The sequence below is a fragment of the Erpetoichthys calabaricus genome, chromosome 5 (genome assembly GCF_900747795.2).
Source record: "Erpetoichthys calabaricus chromosome 5, fErpCal1.3, whole genome shotgun sequence".
Lineage (NCBI taxonomy): Eukaryota > Metazoa > Chordata > Cladistia > Polypteriformes > Polypteridae > Erpetoichthys > Erpetoichthys calabaricus.
Window position 1 is genome coordinate 172,646,864 of NC_041398.2, and position 22,365 is coordinate 172,669,228.

General features: G+C 36.9%; 1 protein-coding gene across 2 annotated transcripts in view; it reads right to left on the reverse strand.

Annotated features, from left to right (window-relative positions):
• intu (inturned planar cell polarity protein) overlaps positions 1–22,365 on the reverse strand; it is a 160,911-nt gene that overhangs the window by 40,341 nt on the left and 98,205 nt on the right. For both annotated transcript variants that reach the window (XM_051927641.1, XM_028802234.2), the window contains exons 4-8: positions 12,178–12,384; positions 7,700–7,818; positions 6,663–6,752; positions 3,498–3,575; positions 2,895–3,084 (exon numbers count right to left, since the gene is read on the reverse strand). In XM_051927641.1, the coding sequence (XP_051783601.1) occupies positions 2,895–3,084; positions 3,498–3,575; positions 6,663–6,752; positions 7,700–7,818; positions 12,178–12,384 (684 nt within the window). The remainder of the gene's footprint in view (positions 1–2,894; positions 3,085–3,497; positions 3,576–6,662; positions 6,753–7,699; positions 7,819–12,177; positions 12,385–22,365) is intronic.

Genomic DNA, 22,365 nt, shown 5'->3' on the forward strand with positions numbered 1-22,365 from the left:
GCACAGGGAATGCACAGGGAGAGACTGAACATGTGTGGAAATCATCGGCGCACACAAACTGAAAGGGAAACTGGCTTGCTCATATACCGAGTGTGTGGTTATGAACAGATGCAAAAGTTTGGCAAACTTTTTGGTCATAAACCGATTTGTACGTGTTCAGAGACATTCGTGAACTGAGGAATTTATAAAAAACATTCAACTTCAGTACAAAATTTTATGTGATAAATTAATATACTGTAGTTGTGAAGAAATAACTTTGACATGAAAAATACTGATACAAATTTGGGATTTATATTATAAATACAGTGTAAAATTATAAACCATTCAATAAAATATTTTGTATTTCTAAAAAAATCCATAACATTCACATAGACATTGTGGAAATGATTAACAGCCCTTATTGCATACCCAGTGTTGTAGATTTTATGTATTGTTTTGTATATTAAGCCAAGCTTTTCAATGACTAAAATGTATGTGCTTCTCTACAGGCTTTCAGTTAATGGTTATTATCAATCAGCTTTGCCTTGTCTTGTTATGGTTATGGAAAAAGCACTTTAATCTCACTTTGAGTCTCTGTATCTCTACCTAGCATCTCCGTGAACATCAAAACATTTAATGGTTCACTGAAAGAGAGAGAGAGATGTACCACAATATGAAATCAGCAAAGAAGGCTGCTTCTCTGGGTTCCCAGGCCTCATTGAAAATTTCTAGCTGAATCAGGCTAGAATTGCTGCGAGTGTTTATTTATTGCTGCTGTTTTTGTCGTCTGGGGAAGAGGGTTACCTTGATACACATATGTGACTCTGAAGAACAACCTGTCTACCTATGCATCTACCCCACTACAATGTGCTTCATACTACACAATGGCACAGAATTTCTCACAAAACCTATTAAATAATTTTACTATGTTCACTGGCTGCTTTTGGGCAATCTAGTTAGACAAGCTCCAATAATCATACCTGGGCTCCATGTCTGGATTTTACCTCACAGAACCAATAACTGTACAGATTCTTCATCATTTACTGTACTAGGTGATTTATATATTTTTTTTAATTTTAATTTAAAGATGGCTTCTGTCTTGGATGTAGGCCATGAAGATCTCAATGAAGTAAAAACTGATGTAAGGTGAAAGGGTTCTGTAAGAAGTGTGAATAACAATGGTATATAATATGTTAAATGTACAGAGAATAGGATACACCACACGGAAGAGTGTAGTGAATAATTCAAATAACGAGAAAAAAAAGGTGAAAAAGACTGCCGTTATACTATTTAACACTGTTAAAGATAAGAATCTTGAAGGGGTCCTTCTCATTTAAGTACATTTTTGACCTCAGTAAATTTCAGACAAACACCATGAGCACAGAATAGGTGTTAGGTTGTATTATAAAAATGCTGTCATGCATGGGTGTCTGAGGATCAACATCTAGATTTTATTAAGGTGTGTAATACCTCCCCATGACAAGAAGGGGTGCAGTGGGTAATCATGTCATCTCTTTTTGTCCCTGCAACGCTGAGAAGCTACCCCTTGAGGGCAACTGAAATACCGTCCCAAAATCCCAGAGACCCAGGCCATCTGAACTGGGCACTATAAAACCAAGACATTCCCAAAGAAAGACATCTCACTGCAGGGAGAAACCTCTGCATTATGTGACAGACCTGCTCAGATGAGCTCCTTTTACTCCCAAGCCTAGTTGGCCATGATGGCCCTTATGAAGACTGATTTCTGTTGGGCCACTGAGCACTTGTTTATGTTCAGTTTTTCAGACAATTTCGTTAAACAGGGTGGCTTGTTTGGCACCGCAACTTTGGTTGGGTCTCCAGTTGTCCTTCCGTTCATCACAATGCATATGGTCTCATCATGCAATGAATTTGCTAGCTGCAAGTCATTAAAATGACAAAGAACTTTACATTGCTCTTTTATTCACTGATTTCATAGGAAATTTCCATTTTAAATTAAAGGCTAATATCAATATTATGCTTCTACACATACATTACAATAATAATAAAAATATTTTTATATTTTTCACACTAAAACTTTGTCATTTTTTACAGTGTACCTATTTTAATTGAATTTAAACTAAACTAATCTTTTTTTCTGCCAATGCAGAAAAACTGAACTGCACATTACCAAAACATTTTATGCCTAGAAAACCTAAGAATATTTACTACTATAAAAGCAAAAACCACAATTTTGACTGACCATGGATGGTATAGAGAAGGTAGTGAAGAATGGACAACGATGTTTATTCTTGGAAGGCATGTTATCCTAATGTTTAATTAAAATAAGAGCCAACTCAAAGTGATGCACCTTGTGACAAACTCTCCTTTAACACCCTGGCCTAGCAATAAAATGAAAGTTCAGTTCTTTTCTTGCCTTTAAGAAAAGAAAGAAAAACTTAGGAATGTTAAAAATAGGTAGGAGATATTTAAACAAAACAACAGAAACAAGAATGTGACAGCAAACACACATATTTGTGAAACAAATCAATGAACCAGGAACACCTTACTGTAGGTCAAGAAGTATGACAAGTACAAATACTTCATACCAAGAAGGACTCAAGAGAAAAAAACACTGTAAGCAAAACAGAATTTCGTTATATGTAATACTTATTTAACAAACAGTGCTCAATATTAAGCACTATGACATAGATATGGTCAGTGTGAGAAATGGCAAAGCCATCACAATTTCCTTTGTGAAATATTCAATCTGAAGTGCAGTTTTCCTTGTATAATATCTTTAGTGCATGGCAAATTTCAGAGTAATGCAGTATACACTAAGTAACCTTTTCATGTATACAAACTCTTTTTTAAAAGATTAATAAAAAACATTCACCCAATCTAATAAAAAAAACTTATGATGATGATGATGATGATAAAAACATTACATGGTTTACCTTTATTTCTTTTGGTAATGTTAAATAGCGCACTGCAGGAAGGCTATTTAAAAACAATGAGCTGGAGATATCATAAAAATGAGAACTGGAGCTAGCACTGTAGTTCAGTTTTGCAGGATGAATTAACTGCTGGAAGAACATACTGAACAAATGATCAAGTCTTGGAAAATTGTCCATCTGGCAAAAGGCACTTAATGTAAAGAACAGACAAAACAAACAATTAGTAAGTATGCATTAAAAATGTCTTATTTCAGTAGTAGAATGTATAATATGTATTAGCTAATGACACATATAACTTTTCAAGTGAAAAATATTCCAGGGGTATTAATTAAATAATATATCACACAAAATTCAGTATTTTTAAAACAAAAGTTTTGGAATGTACCTTTCTTGCTCCAATACAGACACAAAAAGAAAAACTGAAGGTACAAAAACTGATATGGATAAGAGAAGTTACTTTATGTGAAAAATACGCAAACTTTTTATAATAATACAATGAAGAAAATGTTAAATTTAAAATAAAATGCAAGTAGCATTCAAAGCCAGATTAACAGATTTCCTGAGACAGTGAAACAGATTCTTATATTAAAAAAGAACACCAACCTGTCTAAAGAGCAATACATGACTTTCAGGGTACGGACAACATTGCCAATAACATTTTGCAAGTGTAAAAGAGGAACCCTAAAATAAAACATAAATACACACCATATTATTATCACACATATTACTTTCTAAACCATATTTTACACTGAAAACAGATCAGAAATTAAATATAATTGTGTTCATTTTGTAAAATGTGCACTCTTTGTTTGCTTTATATGTTTGAGAATACCTGTTAGACAAATCATTTATTTTATTGTTATCAGGGTTTGTGGGAGCCAAAGCATAACACAGAACTGGCAAAGGCAGTGCACTGGATGGTGTGCCAGTCCTTAATAGGGTACACTCACACATGCCTAGATTTACTTACACTGGGCCAAAAATATAGTCTCCAAACAACCTAAAATGAAATCATTAAGATGAAGGAAGAAATTGAAGTATTCAAAGAAAATGCACATAGGCAATGTGAAAACCCAAAAACGTAATACAAAAAGGTTGGGAATTAAATCCAGGCTCCTGGAGCAATGAGGCAAGACCACTAACCACCATGCTTCCACAGTACATAAAAAAAGGATTTACAGTGATCCCTCGCTATATCGCGCTTCGCCTTTCGCGGCTTCACTCTATCGCGGATTTTATATGTAAGCATATTTAAATATATATCGCAGATTTTTTGCTGGTTCGCGGATTTCTGAGGACAATGGGTCTTTTAATTTCTGGTACATGCTTCCTCAGTTGGTATTGATTTTTGCATGTTTGTTTTTCTCTCTCTCTCTCCCTGCTCCTGACGGAGGGGGTGTGAGCTGCCGCCTTCAACAGCTTTGTGCCACGGTGCTTCGCATACTTAAAAGCCAAACAGCCCTATTGATATGTTTGCATTCTCTGTCTTTATGACAGTCTCTGCTCCTGACGCACACTCCTTTGAAGAGGAAGATATGTTTGCATTCTTTTAATTGTGAGACAGAACTGTCATCTCTGTCTTGTCATGGAGCACAGTTTAAACTTTTGAAAAAGAGACAAATGTTTGTTTGCAGTGTTTGAATAACGTTCCTGTCTCTCTACAGCCTCCTGTGTTTCTGCGCAAATCTGTGACCCAAGCATGACAATATAAAAATAACCATATAAACATATGGTTTCTACTTCGCGGATTTTCTTATTTCGCGGGTGGCTCTGGAATGCAACCCCCGCGATAGAGGAGGGATTACTGTAATAAATAATGCAAGGTAGAACACATTACAGTATTATCCTCGAAGAACTGTCACCAAATGCATTGTGGCACATGAGCGAAATCCACACATCTCTTTTTAAGGAGTCTGAAGACAGAAATATTATAATTATATAAATTATTATTGTATATTAATATATATCCTTGATTTACAATCTGCTGCAAAGTTTAAAATTACAAATCAAACAACTCAGATACGATTAAAGTGCACATTGCAGACTTTAATTTAAGAGTATTTGTATACATTTCAGTCATAGCATTTAGAAAAGGCACTTTTTCTACATGCTCCCCCCATTTCAGGGCACCATAATGTTTGGGACAATTGCCATCATAGGCGTTTGTGATTATTCAGGTGTGTTTCATTGCTTCATTAGTGCAGGTATAAGATACCTAGGCTTGTTTAAACCTACAAACATCCTTTGGAGTCTGTATTTGCCATTCTAAAAACATGAGGATAAGAGCTGTGGCAATGAAAGTCAAAGAAGCCAATATCAGGCTGAAAAACAAACACCATTACAGACATCAGTAAAGCCTTAGGATTACCTAAATCAACTGTCCGGGATATCATTATGAAGAAAGAACAAACTGGTGAGCTCAGTAATTGCGAAAGGGACTGGTAGGCCAAGGAAGACCTCCACTACTTATGAAAGAAGAATCCTCACTATGGTGAAGAAAAATCCCCAATCGCATGTGTGACAGATCAGAAACAGTCTTCATTAGGCAGATGTGTACCTGTCAGAGACTACTATCCACAGAATACCTCATGAACAGAAATTCAGAGGCCACACTGCAAGATGCAAACCACTAGTTAGCCACAGAAACAGGATGGCCAGATAATAGTGAAAAAGTACTTAAAAGAGCCTACAGCATTCTGGAAAAAGAACTTGTGCACAGATGACACAAAGATTAACCTGTATATGACTGATGGCAAGGGCAAAGTGCGGAGGCAAAAATAGACTGCCTAAGATCCATAGCATGTGAATGTGAATTTCCCCTTGGGATTAATAAAGTATCTATCTATCTATCTATCTATCTATCTATCTATCTATCTATCTATCTATCTATCTATCTATCTATCTATCTATCTATCTATCTATCTATCTATCTATCTATCTATCATATCACATCATCTCTTAAACAAGGTGGTGGGGATGTATGGTACTGGAACATTTATCTTCACCGATTATGTAACCGTTGATGGCAGCTGCACAAGGAATTTTGACATGTATATAAACATTTTATCTGTTCAAGTTTCAGTAAATGCCTCCAAACTCATTGGACAGTGAATCATCCTATAGCAAGATAATGATCCCAAACATACTGCTAAGTCAAAAAATGGGAAAATTCTTGAGTGGCCAACCCAGGTACCTGCTTTAATCCAACTGAGCATGCCTTCCATATGCTGAAGAAAAACAACTTAAGGGGACAAGCTCCCAAACAAGCAGGAGCTGAAGATGGCTACATTACAGGGTTGGCAGAACATTACCGGAGAAGATACTCAGCACCTGGTGATACAGGAATCGCAGACTTCAAGCAGTCATTGCATGTAAGAGATATGTAAAAAAGTAATAAATATGACTGCTTTAATATACGCAGCATTGCTATGTCCCAAACATTATGATGCCCTGAAAAATGGGGGGGCGGGGTGCGGGGGGGGGGGGAGATGATGTAGAAAAACTGTTATAGTTTATGTACAGTGCGACTGAAATGTATACAAATACCTTTAACTTGAAAGTCTGTAATATACACTTTAATTATATCAGAATTGTTTGATTTTTAACTTAAAGTGTGGAGCAGAGGGCGAAATCAAGGAAAAATATACGTATAAAAAATGTCATATATATATATATATATAAAAAGAAACTTCACATTCTGCAAATTGTTATGCATCAAAAGAGGAGCTGAATCTGACAGCAAACTTTATCCATGACAACTATTCTAACCTTTCTGCTGGCAGTCCAATTACAAGAAGATTTTCCCCTTCTTTCCAGTAACCAACATGGACCAGATGAACATCAAACAGCACTGTAGAACTATTAAAAAAAGAAATAGCTGATTATGTAAAACTATCAAAAATACTATCAAGTAGTTACATGGACATCAAATAAATGTATTTTTCAATATGCAGAATATTTGAATATAATAAATTGTAATATGTAGATGACTGCAGATAAATTTTACTCATACCAATATATTGAAATATCTTTCCACACATCCTTCATCTGCAGTATCTTCCTACACATCAAGTTCTCAAGGACCAGAGACTATCATGGAAGAACTGGGTCGCCAATTTAGTTAATATGTAGGTGTTTGCAAAGTGGGAGGGCAACTGGAACACCTGGTATTGCAGTACAGTAAACATTCTTGCAGATATGTGAAAAATGTGCAAACTCTGCACAGAAAATGACCGGGTTTGAGATTTGAACCCAGTATAGGAAGGGTTATATTGTATAGGCACCAAGAAGCTTACATGAACACAGTAAAATGAAGTGAAAAAGGCTATGATAAGAACTAAAAAAGCCACTCACTTAACAGAAACCAGGACACGGGAAACTGCATATCAGAGACAAATAATGATTTGTTGTACTGTGGAGTCTGCTTACTGTACTAACTAGTGAACAAATCAAACTAGTATTAGAAGCATACCATTGAAACAAAAAGCATCACTAAACTGCATTTGCAGTTTTGAATTTAAGACCGTACGTAGTATGAATAAAAAGATTTGGTCCATTCCACAAAAGAAATGCAATATCATTCTGTAGTCAACATGAAACATGTGTCTCTGATCGATTTATTAAAAGTATCATGGCATTCATTTTAACCTACCTTTTCAAAGGTTATAAAAAATACAATCATTGACCGAATGCATAGCTCATAAATGCAAGGACCATCTATTTTGCACAATATTAAAATTAAATCTAATCTCAGAAAAGAATGAACTTGACTGATATTGCCTACAAAGTATTTAACCTAAAGTTACCTGATTATTTGTCCTCCAGTCACATTACCCAGCATATCACTAAGAGTGATAAATATTCCTCTTAGCCCTCTCAATTTTCGTGATGATTCAGCTACTGGATACTGGTATAGAATTTCCTGCTACAAATAGTAGAAGAATAAAAGTAGATTTGACCAAGATATCCACAGAATTAAGAATACAAAAAAAATTAAGTATACATAATTTAAACAAAAATATGTAGTGAGCATAGCATGGAATCAATGTTGATGTGATGGTTGCACATTTATTAAATTACAAGAGTATAAAATTTAAAAAGGGGTTAATTCAAAATAAATACATAATGATCTGTCATAAAAAACTTCAACCTTTGGTTATTATTAACAGCATTTTTACAATTTTTTTTTTTTTTAACACTGACTGTGGGCATCAAAAACATTTAAAAGTTAAGAAATAAATCCTTTTGCTATAAAGATATTATGACTCATCATCTCAGATTTATTCTAAAGCAATGTAATTTTTTAATGCTGTTTACATTACTAAACAGTAACCCCTCTTTTTTGTCCTCCTTTTTAAATAATATTACTATCAACCAAATTTGTTTTGTTCTTGTAAATTTGTTGCTGTAAACATACTGATACATTTTAAACAAAAAAATGTAATACATGTACAGTATATACACACACACAAACACACATATATATACATGTATACATGTATACAGATAGACAGTACATGACATGCCATAGGACATTTAGTCCCCATACCTAATCACATTCAAACAGCAATAATTAACTCCAACAATACTTGAGCCTTTCATTTTGTTAATGCCATTTAGAAACTGACACTGATAAATTATTCACAAGTGGGCCAAAAAATTCCAGTTTCATCTAATGTCTCCACAGAGCAATGTTCCATTAACCGTATAGAAAGTGGTGGTTTCCTTCTTGGCATCCTGCCATGCACACCACACATCTTCATTGGTTTTCATGTGGTGGACTCACAAACAATGACATTATCCAATGCAAAAGAAGCCTACTGGTCCATAACCATTACCATGGGTGGTTTTGGAACCATTTCTAGCCTCACAACTACCAAAAACTGTTTTACTGATGTTGTCATAAATCTGTTCTGAATGGAGCATAACTCTCTTCTACATAGTGGGTTTAATTTGGCTTTTTTGACACTGATCAACAGAAAAAGGCCCTTTAATGTCAAAGTGAAAACAAATCTCTGCAAAGGCTCAAAATCTTTAAATTAATTACAAATATAAAACACAAAATAATTGATCACATAAGCGTTCAACCTTCTCAAGTCAAAATTTAATAGAGGCACTCAGAGCAGCAATTTCAATTATGTCATGGTGGGCAAGTCTCTGACACCCTTGCATGTTTGGACACCTCAATTTTTCCACATTCTTCTTTGCAGAATTTCTCAACCTCTGTCAGGTTGCATGGGTATTCTAAATATGAACAGAATTTTTCAAATATGGCAATAAATTCAAAATTGGAGTGAGATTCGGACTCTGGCTCTACCACTCCAGCATATTGACATTGTTGTTTTTATGCCATTCCTGTGTAGCTTCAGCTTTATGACTGGGGTAGTTGTCGTGCCAGAAAACAAATATTCTTCCAAGGTGCAGGTTTCTTACACACTCCATCAGAGTTTTCTCCAGGATTTCCCTGTATTCTGCTGCTATCAAGTCTCACAGACCTTCACAAACTCTAGCCTCAAAAGCTTTCCAGTATCTGCTTATCCGTACATCATGATGCTGCCAACACTATGCTTCAAGGTGGGGATGGCATGTTTTTGATAATGTGCAGTGATTGGATTACGCCAAATGTAGCATCAGATCATAGAACCTTCTTCTAGCTAACTTCAGAATAATTTTCTTTTTAACAAAGCCTTTCTCTTCACCGCTTTCTCATAAAGCTGCAACTAGTGAAGCAGTTGGGCAACAGCTGTTGTATGCACAATGTCCCCAACGTGAGCTACTGTGGCTTGTAACTCCTTTATAAATATCATAGGTATCTAGATTGCAGACAAGTTGTCTGCTTTTCATGAAAAAGCTACTTTAAGCAGATTTATGTCTATTTACTCTTTCTATTTCTTGACAACTGCTTTAACTGGATTCCAAAGAATATTCAATATTTATCCCCTGACTTGTGCTTTTAATCACCTTTTCACAGACAGCTGATCATTTAACTGATTAAGTGAATTCTAAAAACAACTGACTGCATCAGCGAGGATTCAGGAGTGTCATTAAAAGGGGTGATCAATTATTGCATGTTTTATACTGGTAATTACTTTAGAGCATTTACAGAGATCTGTAGTCAACACTGTACAGTAATAAAATGTGAAAACTTCCAAGTGGGTGATTAGTTTTTATAAGCACTGTATGTATGTGTGTATATACACATATAGGCAGTCCCCGGGTTAAGTACGAGATAGGGACTGTAGGTTTGTACTTAAGTTGAATTTGTATATAAGTCGGAACAGGTACATTATTTTGATAAATGCTATTGTTGACCGACTGTAACCAAGTGCTCTGCCAATGAATGATGCAGTTTCACCTCTCTCTGACCTTTTTATTATTTCTACTTTATTTTCAATGGTGATGGTTTTTCTCTTCTTTACTGTATCACCAGCACTTGCATCAGATTTGTGTTTCAGAGACATTCTTGAAGGGTGAAGACAAAAGGTTAAGATGAGCTCTTCTGCACAGCACTGTACATGTTATCACAGCAGGAAGGCACCCGTCAACATGTCTGATGTACTGACAAGAGACAACTTCCTGCTATGTGCATAACAGTACAAGCAGGCTTGCTATTGAGAATGAATGGGGGCGGCAAGGGGCGGTTTAATACCAGCCCACCTCACAGTCACCTCCACTACAGTATGCTCTCTGCAGTGTCCACCCACCGAGAACGAACACGGTGCGGCCAAAGGCAGGTGGTGAATCGCCCAACCCCAATTCAACAGGCAGCCATCCGAGGCACACAACAATGCTACCCCCGCCGCCCCGTTCAGCCACAACCAGGTCACTGCTTGCAGCATTACCAGCCGTGTGTGCTGGGCGAGCAGCGAACCATCATTCTGCACACGAGCGATAGCTGTGGCCCCGGTGAGTATGGACCATGGGTCACCGCTTGTCTCTGGGAGCCGCCCGAGGGACACTACACTGCGAGAGCAGCGAAATCGCCCCCCTCCAGCCACCGCTTGCAGCATCCCCAGGCCAAAGATGATGGAGCGGCAGTTACTGAGCCGCATGTGTCGCAGCTGCGTCCTTGTTCGTAAGTCGTAGGTCGGATGTTCGTAACCTGGGGACTACCTGTATATGAGGGAAAATCAAAAAGTAAAACACAACTTAAAAATTACGTGGTAACTGTAATGGATAGAAGCTGGCATAATACAACACATATGTGATGGCTTATGGGAGTTGAAACACACACACAGCACAGTGTTCTACCATTAGTGTAGTTGAAGCCAAGGGTGAATTTCAGCAGGTTTCATTCCCTCAGCACAAGGAAACCTCACTACAGTGCACTGTTCAACAATATTGCAATCCTGCAGGAAAGCATCCACGTTCATTTGGCCATGGCTTCAACTACATTAACGGCAGAGCACTGTGCTATGCATGTTCAAACTAAATATAAGCCATCACAAACATTTTGTGTAGTGTGAGCTTCTATCCATTAGGATTAACCATGGAATTTTCCAATTTTCTTTACTTTTTGATTTATCCCCATAAATTCATACTGCAAGAGACTAAGAGACTTTTAGTCTCTTTTACAATTGTCCATTCTTTTACCCAAACAACCTCTCATTATAGATTACTTTAAAAGTTCACATCCTTGTTCCAAAAAGGCAGTGGTATCAAAAAGCTGAAACAAGACATGAAAAATATATTTTTTCTTAATCAGATTCTTTTTGTCTTTTAAAAAACAAAGTGCATTATGTCAAATAAATAAAGCAACAGAAATTTAGAAAATTCTAATAGTACACAAACATTCTCTCATCATGTGTATTTTTCAATGAATACATTATAAAAAGTAAGACTTATTTTTAACAAGCCCACACCTAAATCATAATTGCTACCTGATCATTCATTACAAGTTTCATTTGTTCAGTTTCTAAACTTGTTCATTTTAATTCTGCATTAAATTTTAAAAATAAACACGTAAAGAAATACATTAAAATAGATATAATAATAGTAAAAACTAAGAAACATTTATTTATCTCCAAGCACATGCGCCTCCTCTTACCTCCAAATTCAAAATGAGAATTTTACAAAAAAAAAAATGGACTAATTAAAAGTATGTCAAATTCCTAAAAAATAAGATTACTTCATTTTTTGAATTAAAAAAAACAACACTGATCTAAACAATATTCATTATTTTTTTCTGATGTGAATAGTTTATAGGAACAACTCACAATTAAATAAATACTTGTATAAGCTACTTCATTTCTGCACAGATTAAACAATCATATTCAGCATGTACCTCTTCCTTTGGGGACTCCGAATCTAGCTTTAGAGACAAGTACATCACAATGTGAGGAATATTTCCAATTGCCATCTGAAGTTCCACAGTATCCTCTCCCCACAGGAGTTTCACGAGATTGCTAACATTTTCTGATTGTTTATCATTAGATGCGGTGTATGTCTTTTCTTCATCAGCAAAGGAGGTTGTTTCTAAAGTAAGCTTCACCTAGGTACATATAAGAAGGTCAGTTATTATGAGTTATAAACACGTTCTCTCACGCTCTTTTAATTTTTAAACTAATAATTTATCTTATGCTTATTAGAAATATATCTCCAAAACTCTGTTGTTCTGGTTGATTAAATTCTATGCACATAAGGTATAAGCTACAACTCACATTCTTGGCAGCAGCAAATTAACATAATGTATATGTGGTTAAAGAGCTGGTTACATTTGATATTGCAGAACTATGCTAGTATTCTTCCAATTCATGTTCCTGTATTCTATCCCCTATGCTAAAAATGATACTGACAATATCTAGTTCATTGTAACCAAGTGCAATTTATTGAACTTAGCTAGCAAATAGACTGTTTAAATATCCTGATTGGAAGATCTGCATAGCCCAATTAGCAAGACAAAGTTTTTTTTTTTCAGTTATTTTACAAATGTAACTTTATTAATTTCTAGTGAACTATAATTATTTTAAAAAAAAAACCATATATATATATATATATATATATATATATATATATATATATATATATATACAGTGACAAAGGTAAAATTAAAATATACTGCAAATTGCTATAACTTGATTCACTGAATAGGGAACAGGGATAACAGAATATTCCATCACATACTGTATATTGAAAATTATAATTAATACTTTTAAAGATAATTTATCATATCAGTGCAACATCAAAATACTTCTCAAATTATTACAGTTCATTCATATTTAGCGGAACCCTCAAATCCTTTAAATATAATAAGATTCATTTTTTCACTGTCCTTAAAAGATAATTTTTTCATTGTTAGAAAATACAATTTTATTCCACTTCACCAAAACATTTATTTTTAATGTGTTAACATGGTTTAAAGTGAAGCTCTTGAAAAGTTATTATTTTAGAAGTATAAATTTAACTAACGATGTGCAAGGCATAAAAGAATTACATTTTACCTACCAACTATATATTAATAATAATAATAAAAAAAAAATCAGCGATGACCATTTACACCTGCTCACTGCTCCCTACTCTGCTTTCAAAATTGCTTACTTCACAGAGTACCTATCACACACCATTAATAAATATCCACTGTTTCTGGTAGCTTGAGGGAAAAAAAAATCACATATTCTATCCTTATGTTTCCTAACAACTGCTACTCTACAGTCCAAACTAGTAAATCAAACTCTCAATTCTGACAATCCCACTTCATAATTTATATTTATGCCCTTAAAATGTTTCTACACACCAGTATCATTAGTTAATGCCATTATCTACTCTGTGTACACTAAGAGCGTATCAGCCAGTGAATTTCCTAATTCCACACAAATCCAAAATGTAAAGCAATAATCAGCTCCACGCCAAACTGAGCATGCATAACGTTAATCAAAAAATAAACAAAATGAGACAAATACTTGTAATACTCTCCATTGTCTTTACCAACAACCAGACTCCAATTACAGTTAGGTCCATAAATATTTGGACAGAGACAACTTTTTTCTAATTTTGGTTCTGTACATTACCACAATGAATTTTAAATGAAACAACTCAGATGCAGTTGAAGTGCAGACTTTCAGCTTTAATTCAGTGGGGTGAACAAAACGATTGCATAAAAATGTGAGGCAACTAAAGCATTTTTTTAACACAATCCCTTCATTTCAGGGGCTCAAAAGTAATTGGACAAATTAAATAACTGGAAATAAAATGTTCATTTCTAATACTTGGTTGAAAACCCTTTGCTGGCAATGACAGCCTGAAGTCTTGAACTCATGGACATCACCAGATGCTGGGTTTCCTCCTTTTTATTGCTCTGCCAGGCCTTTACTGCATCGGCTTTCAGTTGCTGTTTGTTTGTGGGCCTTTCTGTCCAAAGTTTAGTCTTCAACAAGTGAAATGCATGCTCAATTGGGTTAAGATGACTGGGTCAGGTGACTGACTAGAACATTCAAGAATTTTCCACTTCTTTGCTTTCCTGGGTTGCTTTGGCTGTATGTTTTGGGTCATTGTCCATCTGTATCATGAAACGCCGCCCAATCAATTTGACTGCATTTAGCTGGATTTGAGCAGACAGTACGTCTCTGAACACCTCAGAATTCATTTGGCTGCTTCTGTCCTGTGTCACATTATCAATAAACACTAGTGTCCCAGTGCCACTGGCAGCCATGCACACCCAAGCCATCACACTGCCTCCACCATGTTTTACAGATGATGTGGTATGCTTTGGATAATGAGCTGTTCCATGCCTTCTCCATACTTTTTTCTTGCCATCATTCTGGTAGAGGTTGATCTTGGTTTCATCTGTCCAAAGAATGTTTTTCCAGAACTGTGCTGGCTTTTTTAGATGATCTTTAGCAAAGTCCAATCTAGCCTTTCTATTCTTGAGGCTTATGAGTGGCTTGCACCTTGCAGTGCACCCTCTGTATTTACTTTCATGCAGTCTTCTCTTTATGGTAGACTTGGATATCGATACGCCTACCCCCTGGAGAGTGTTGTTTACTTGGTTGGCTGTTGTGAAGGGGTTTCTCTTCACCATGGAAATGATTCTGCGACCATCCACCACTGTTGTCTTCTATGGACGTCTAGGTCTTATTGCGTTGCTGAGTTCGCCAGTGCTTGCTTTCTTTCATGATGTACCAAACTGCAGATTTTGCCACTCGTAAAATATTGTAGCAATTTCTCGGATGGGTTTTTTCTGTTTTTGCAGCTTAAGGATGGCTTCTTTCACCTGCATGGAGAGCTCCTTTGACCGCATGTTGTCTCTTCACAGCAAAATCTTCTACATGCAAGCACCACACCTCAAATCAACTCCAGGGGCCTCATGTATAAACGGTGCGTACGAACCTTTCCACGCTCAAATCGCGATGTATAAAACCTAAACTTGGCGTAAAGCCACGCACATTTCCACGGTAACTCATACCTTGGCGTACGCAATTTCTCCGCTCGGTTTTGCAGACTGGCGGCACCCAGCGTCAAAGCAGTGCTACTGTTCCTGTGTGGTCACCCTTTCTTAGGTCCACATCCACGGCGACGGCTTTATCAAATACACTGAAATTAACCGCATATCGTTCATAAATTTAATTCATCTGATTGTAATTAACCTGTAACAATATAATGGTCCACAGAATGGTCAAACTACTGTTCCTGTGTGCTCATCCTTTCTTTCTTAGCTCCACATTCCTGACGCGGCTTTATAAATACACTGAAATTAACTGCATATTGTTTATTAGTGTAATGCATCTGATTGTAATTAACCTGTAGCAATATAATGGTCCAGGGAATAGCCATAGTATTCCAAATGCCATAACTGCTTTAGCGTTGTTACGCTCACTGCATCTTGTTCTTCTTTTTGCTGCTCCCGTTAAGGGTTGCCACTGCGGATCATCTTTTTCCATTTTACTCTCACTGCACCACTCGAAGTATTTATATCACTGTATCTGAGTGTGAATCACAGCAGCAGATGATCGGAAAGAGAATTATCGGTATACAGTTTCAAGTACACACTACCTCAACCTCGGCAAAAAGCGTCAAAGCCTTTCCTGTACGGACCTCGCGTTTCAGAAACAGTTTCATCCCAAGAACTATAAACGCACTCGATCAGTCCATCAAGTGCTCCTTGTAGAACTGTTTGTACTTATAAGTACAATCACCTCACTGTAAACTTACACTACAGTTATAATATTGCACAACCTGCGCTACTTTATAAAGCGCGTGTGATGACAATATCATTTTTAAGATGAAATGCAGCAAAATATGTTGCTTATAGTATACAGATAAAACTTTAACTTCATTTAAATAATCTGTATTGTTAATAATTAAACATGTGAGGACACGGTGCCGCAGCGTATAGCTACTTCAAGGATAGCTCCTGCCTTGCGCTGTATTCTTGCTGGTGCTGACGCGACACTGGAAGGATAGACGAATAGAATAATTAAACATGTACTACGAAGATATTTCAATGTTCCTTAAAAGTTTTGAAGAATCGGCGTTCTAAGCTTACAAATGGCTTAACGTCTATTACAGAGCTGATTGTGTGGCGATTGGAGAAAGAAAAGTATGGACAGGAATTGAAGGTTAGTACGTTTGAAAGAGACAGTACTTCTGTAATAAATTATTTCATCGAAGGTCGCACATGGTGCAGCAAGCCTCTTGCGTGAGATATGAACAATCACTGCGCCACCGTGTTCCCATGTTTAATAACATGCTTTCATTCCTATCATCATGAAAATGATATCACGTATACATCTCAGTATTTTAATTATTCAGAGAGCTGAAATATCTCAAATGTAATGCATTCTGTGTCCTGTCGGAGAAAGAGAAAGAACGGAAGCACGTAGTGATTCACACACATACAGCACATAGGCATTTAACGTGCTACTTGAGAAACTAGTAACATAAATGATTTAAGATGAAGTTTATGATGTTCTACTTTAATGGCAAAATAAACTACGTGATTAAAGTGGAAATTTCGAGATTAAAGTTGACATTTCGTGCTTTTTTCCCCACTGTGTGCCTATGTTTTTTGTTTGTACCCTAATACGCTTTCATATGACACTCAGACGGCGGGCTACGACTTGCCTTTTCACGGTGACTTTGATATGTGATTTCTTTTTTATTTCGGGCACTGTGCGACTTTGTGAATTTGATCTTTCGAGTTTTTCCGACACTCTGTCACTCGATCAACTTTTTTTTGTTGATTATACCACTGTTTAAACCAACAAATAGTACGTTCTTCCTTTGCCTCCACTTGGTATTCGCTGAAATTCTTATATTTTCCCATGTGCTTTTCCCATTGTCTTTTCACAGAAGGCTATTTATATTGATTTGCATATTCAAAGAGGCGTAATTCTGGGAGGAGTTGGGGCGGGACAGAAGGCGCGTGCACGTGCGTTACTTTTCACGCTAATCGGGATTTATGTAGTGGAAGAACGTGAAAGTATGTGTGCACACAGATTCCTGCATCTGGATTTTTCTGTGCGTACGCACAATCCCGCTTTTGTGCTTACGCCATGTTATAGTGTGAGTTCTACGCACGGCGTTATACATGAGGCCCCAGGCCTTTTATCTGCTTAATTGATAATGACATAACGACGGACTTGTCCACACCTGCCCATGGAATAGCCTTTGAGTCAATTGTCCAATTACTTTTGAGCCCCTGAAATGAAGGGATTGTGTTAAAAAATGCTTTAGTTGCCTCACATTTTTATGCAATTGTTTTGTTCACCCCACTGAATTAAAGCTGAAAGTCTGCACTTCAACTGCATCTGAGTTGTTTCATTTAAAATTAATTGTGGTAATGTACAGAACCAAAATTAGAAAAAAGTTGTCTCTGTCCAAATATTTATGGACCTAACTGCATAATTTTCCTTCTATTGTTGCTGTACAGTGGAACCTCGGTTCATGAACATCTCGGTACACATACAAATCGGTTTACGACCTAAAATTTCGCCAAACTTTTGCCTCAGTTCACAACCACACACTCAGTATACGAACAAGCCAGTTTCCCTTTCGGTTTGTGCGCGCCGATGATTTCCGCACGTGTTGCATTGTTCTCGGTCAGACGTGCGTGCTTTCGCTGTGAACTCTTTGTGCTCTATTTCATTTCCCTTCCTGTTCGTATGCACCGATTACTGTATTTAAGCATGTGTTCAGCCTCTCCCTGTTCATTGTTCTCAGTCAGACGTGTGTGCTTTACCTGTGAACTCTTTGTGCTCTACAGTATTTCATTTGCTTTTGCAGTTAACCATGGCTTCTAAGCAAGTAAAGAGTGGTGAGAAGAAAGTTTTGCAGAAAATTGAAATCGAAGTAAAGAAAGAAATTATTGAAAAGTATGAGCGTGGCGTTCGTGTTACTGATCTTTCCGCCGAGTACAAGAAGTCAAAATCTACGATTTCAACTATTCTAAAGCAGAAAGAATCTATTAAAGCAGCTGATGTTGCAAAAGGAATTACAGCGTTAACCAGGCAGAGGCCTCAAGTGCTGGAAGAGGTGGAAAAACTGTTGCTAGTGTGGCTGAACGAGAAGCAACTTGCAGGGGAGAGACGATGTAAGCGAGACGATGTTATGCGAGAAAGCCAGGAAGATTCATGGCGATTTGCAGCAAAACTATCCTTCTACTAGTGGCGAAAGTAAGGGATTTAAAGCCAGTACAGGATGGTTTGAAAAGTTTCACAAGAGAAGTGGCATTCATAGTGTGGTAAGGCATGGAGAGGCTGCTAGTTCCGATGCTGAAGCTGCGAAAGAATTCGTGAAAAATTTCATAAAATTAGTGGAGGACGAAGGCTACATCCCGCAACAAGTCTTCAACTGCGACGAGACCGGATTGTTCTCCACCCAGTTCCTCCTCGCTTCATGCCAGAACTCGACTCATATAAGGTTAGCTTTCTTGGTGGTTTATGGTTAGTTTTTGTATTACGGATTTTTCAAATGTTCATTTTTCGGTTCATAGCGTGAATTGTTGCAATGTTACTTTTCTTGGTGATTTGTTAAATTACAGATTTTTCAAATGTTCCTTTTTTTTCACTGTGCTTAAAAGTCATTTAAAAAAGTGTTTACAGCGATCGGGTTGTAAGGCTATTAGCGTGAACTCCTGCAATGTTACTTTCTTGGTTGCTTGTGGTTGGTTTTTAAATAAAGTTCGGATTTGTTCAAATGTTCCTTTTTTTTCCCCTGTGCTTAAAACTCATTTAAAAAAAGTATTTACAGCGATCGGGTTGTAGGGCTATAGGCATGAACTCCTGCAATGTTACTTTCTTGGTTGCTTGTGGTTGGTTTTTAAATAAAGCTCGGATTTGTTCAAATGTTCCTTTTTTTTCCCCTGTGCTTAAAGCTCACTTAAAAAAAGTATTTACAGCGATCGGGTTGTAGGGCTATAGGCGTGAACTCCTGCAACGTTACTTTCTTGGTTGCTTCTGGTTGGTTTTTAAATAAAGTTCGGATTTGTTCAAATGTTCCTTTTTTTTCCCCTGTGCTAAAAACTCATTTAAAAAAGTGTTTACAGCGATCGGGTTGTAGGGCTATAGGCGTGAACTCCTGCAATGTTACTTTCTTGGTTGCTTGTGTTTGGTTTTTAAATAAAGTTCGGATTTGTTCAAATGTTCCTTTTTTTCCCCTGTGCTTAAAGCTCATTTAAAAAAAGTATTTACAGCAATCGGGTCGTAAGGCTATAGCTCGAACTCTTGCAATGTTAGTTTTCTCTGTTGTTCATGGTTTTCTCACAGTTATTCAATGTTTTTACATTTAGTTTACTATTACGATGTGCTTATTATGGTGTAATCTATACTAATAAAAGGCAAAGCCCTCACTGACTCACTGACTGACTGACTGACTGACTGACTCACTCACTCACTCATCACTAATTCTCCAACTTCCCGTGTAGGTAGAAAGCTGAAATTTGGCAGGCTCATTCTTTACAGCTTACTTACAAAAGTTAGGCAGGTTTCATTTCGAAATTCTAAGCGTAACGGTCATAACTGGAACTTGTTTGACTGACTCACTCATCACTAATTCTCCAACTTCCCGTGTAGGTAGAAGGCTGAAATTTGGCAGGCTCATTCCTTACAGCTTACTTACAAAAGTTAGGCAGGTTTCATTTCGAAATTCTACGCGTAATGGTCATAACTGGAACCTATTTTTTGTCCATATACTCTAATGGAGGAGGCGGAGTCATGTATTGCATCATCACGTATTACGCCTCCTACGTAATCACGTGAACTGAAAACGAGGAAGAGATTTACAGCACAAGTCAAACGCGGGAATGAAGGTAAATGACGTTAATTGTTGACTGTCTTTTAATACTGTGTAATTGTTGAGTGTCTTTTAATACTGCGTAAGCATACATATTAACATGTGCAATTAAAAGTGTGCATTTACAGGGTGATTTCTCAGGCTTAAAAGCTCGCCTTTTATTAAAAAGGTAAATGCAAACTCTTTTCATTCTGAAGGGCACAAACCACGTTAGATTTCAGCCGTTAAACGCGCAAAAATGTCAGTACACCAGATAAATAAGCGCAACATATTATCAGTTGTATTGTATGCTTACAATACATATAGAAATGTGTTAATCGTTAACTAATATTATGGGATGGTTTTTTTCGACTCGTGCCTTGGTTTAAACGATTGCATGTCTTGGTGGGTTTGCGCAGCTTATTGTCAATATCTTTACACCTCTTTTAAAAAATTAATTTAAAAAGGTTTTCTTTTCTTCTTAATTAAAATTTAAAAGCAATACTTCACCGCTGCGAAGCCCCTCTAGCGCTGACATCCGAGGTTCGATTACCGTAAGCGAGTGCAGTGAGTCTGTACGCCTGATGAGCCAAGAATAAGGGGGAAAGACGTGTCGCGTACTCTTTGCATTATTTGACAGTAAACTATTTTCATCCATTCTATGATCTGCTTCTCACAACTGAAGGCACCGTGGCTGATGTTACCTGACTTGCTGGCCAACCATAAGCGTTACCTGGTAGGTAACCACCCACTCACTTCACTCCCTTACGGGAATCAAACCTTGGACGTCAGCGCTAGAGGTGAAGCCCCTAAAATTGCTCAAAGGCGTGTGGTTCGTTTATTTGACAGCATGTAGATCGGGGTAATTACATTCACAGCATTCGTAGTCTGATTCACAATCTGATTGTATGGGTGGTTACCTACCAGGTAACGCTTATGGTTAGCCAGCAAGTCAGCTCGAAGTGATCACTCGAGTGAAGGCAGCTTCACAAAAAAACAAATTCTTAACAAACTGTTAATGGTATACTAGCAAAATACCCGCGCTTCGCAGCGGAGAAATAGTGTGTTAAAGAGGTTATGAAAAAGTAAAGGAAACATTTTTAAAATAACGTAACATGATTGTCAATGTAATTGTGTTGTCATTGTTATGAGTGTTGCTGTCATATATATATATATATATATATATATATATATATACACACATATATATATATATATATATATACACACATATCTATATATATAAAAATCGAATGGTTGGGTCGTTGGGTGGGCCTTTTTTTCATTCCGTCGTTTTTTCGACGTTTTGAAAATGTAGAATGATTATTTGATTTTTTTGTTTTTATTTGATCGTGTCTATGTAGCCGCCGTCGTAATAAAGTATCGCTAAAATCGTCATTTATCGTAATTTATTTTTGACGTGTAACGTCGCCGTCGTCGAGGTCAGTGATACCAGTGCAAAAAATCTGCTTACGGTTGAAAGACACGCCCTAATCACTGGACAGTTAAAAACACCAATCAAACTAACGATGACATCAAGTATTACCCAATCAAAAGTAGGAAAGGAGGCATCTTCATAAAATGCGTGTGGGATGATTTGCATGAGACGCTGCTTTAAAAAAAAAATGATAAAAAAAATACGGGATAAATCCCGTCCAGTATTGATTCAAAACGGGACGCGCAATTTCATTCTCAAACGCGGCACGATTCCGTATTTTAAAGGACGGGTGGCAACCCTACAGTGCCAGGTAACCACCCATACAATCACATTGTGATTCAGACTAGGAATGCAATGAATGTAATTACCCCGATCTACATACAAGGCGAAAGTCTTGCAACATTCAAAGATGATGGTTTGGGATAAGTACACCATACAACATAAAAGAGCTTATGAAGCCTTGAACCGAAAAAAGCAACATCTCAGAGATCGTAAAAAAAAAAATAGGAGCTAATGTCGTTTTACTCGCTGTAGATTTTAGTCAAACATTACCAGTTATTTCACGAGGGAGACCAGCACATCAACTCAATGCGTGTTTAAAATCCATGCTTCTCCCACGCTCGGTTATATGTCGCGTGTTCTCGGGTAGGTGCACCAAAAAATGTATACATTTAAGCATGTAATGGGCAAACAAAAAATGAGGTATACCCGAAGGCACAGCAGTAGTACTTAATGTAACTTTACTTCTTAAATGTTAATGTTTTACTGTTTAATAATTTATACGCTTCTTATATGTTGTTCAAATTCTTTTATCAAAATACCACTGAC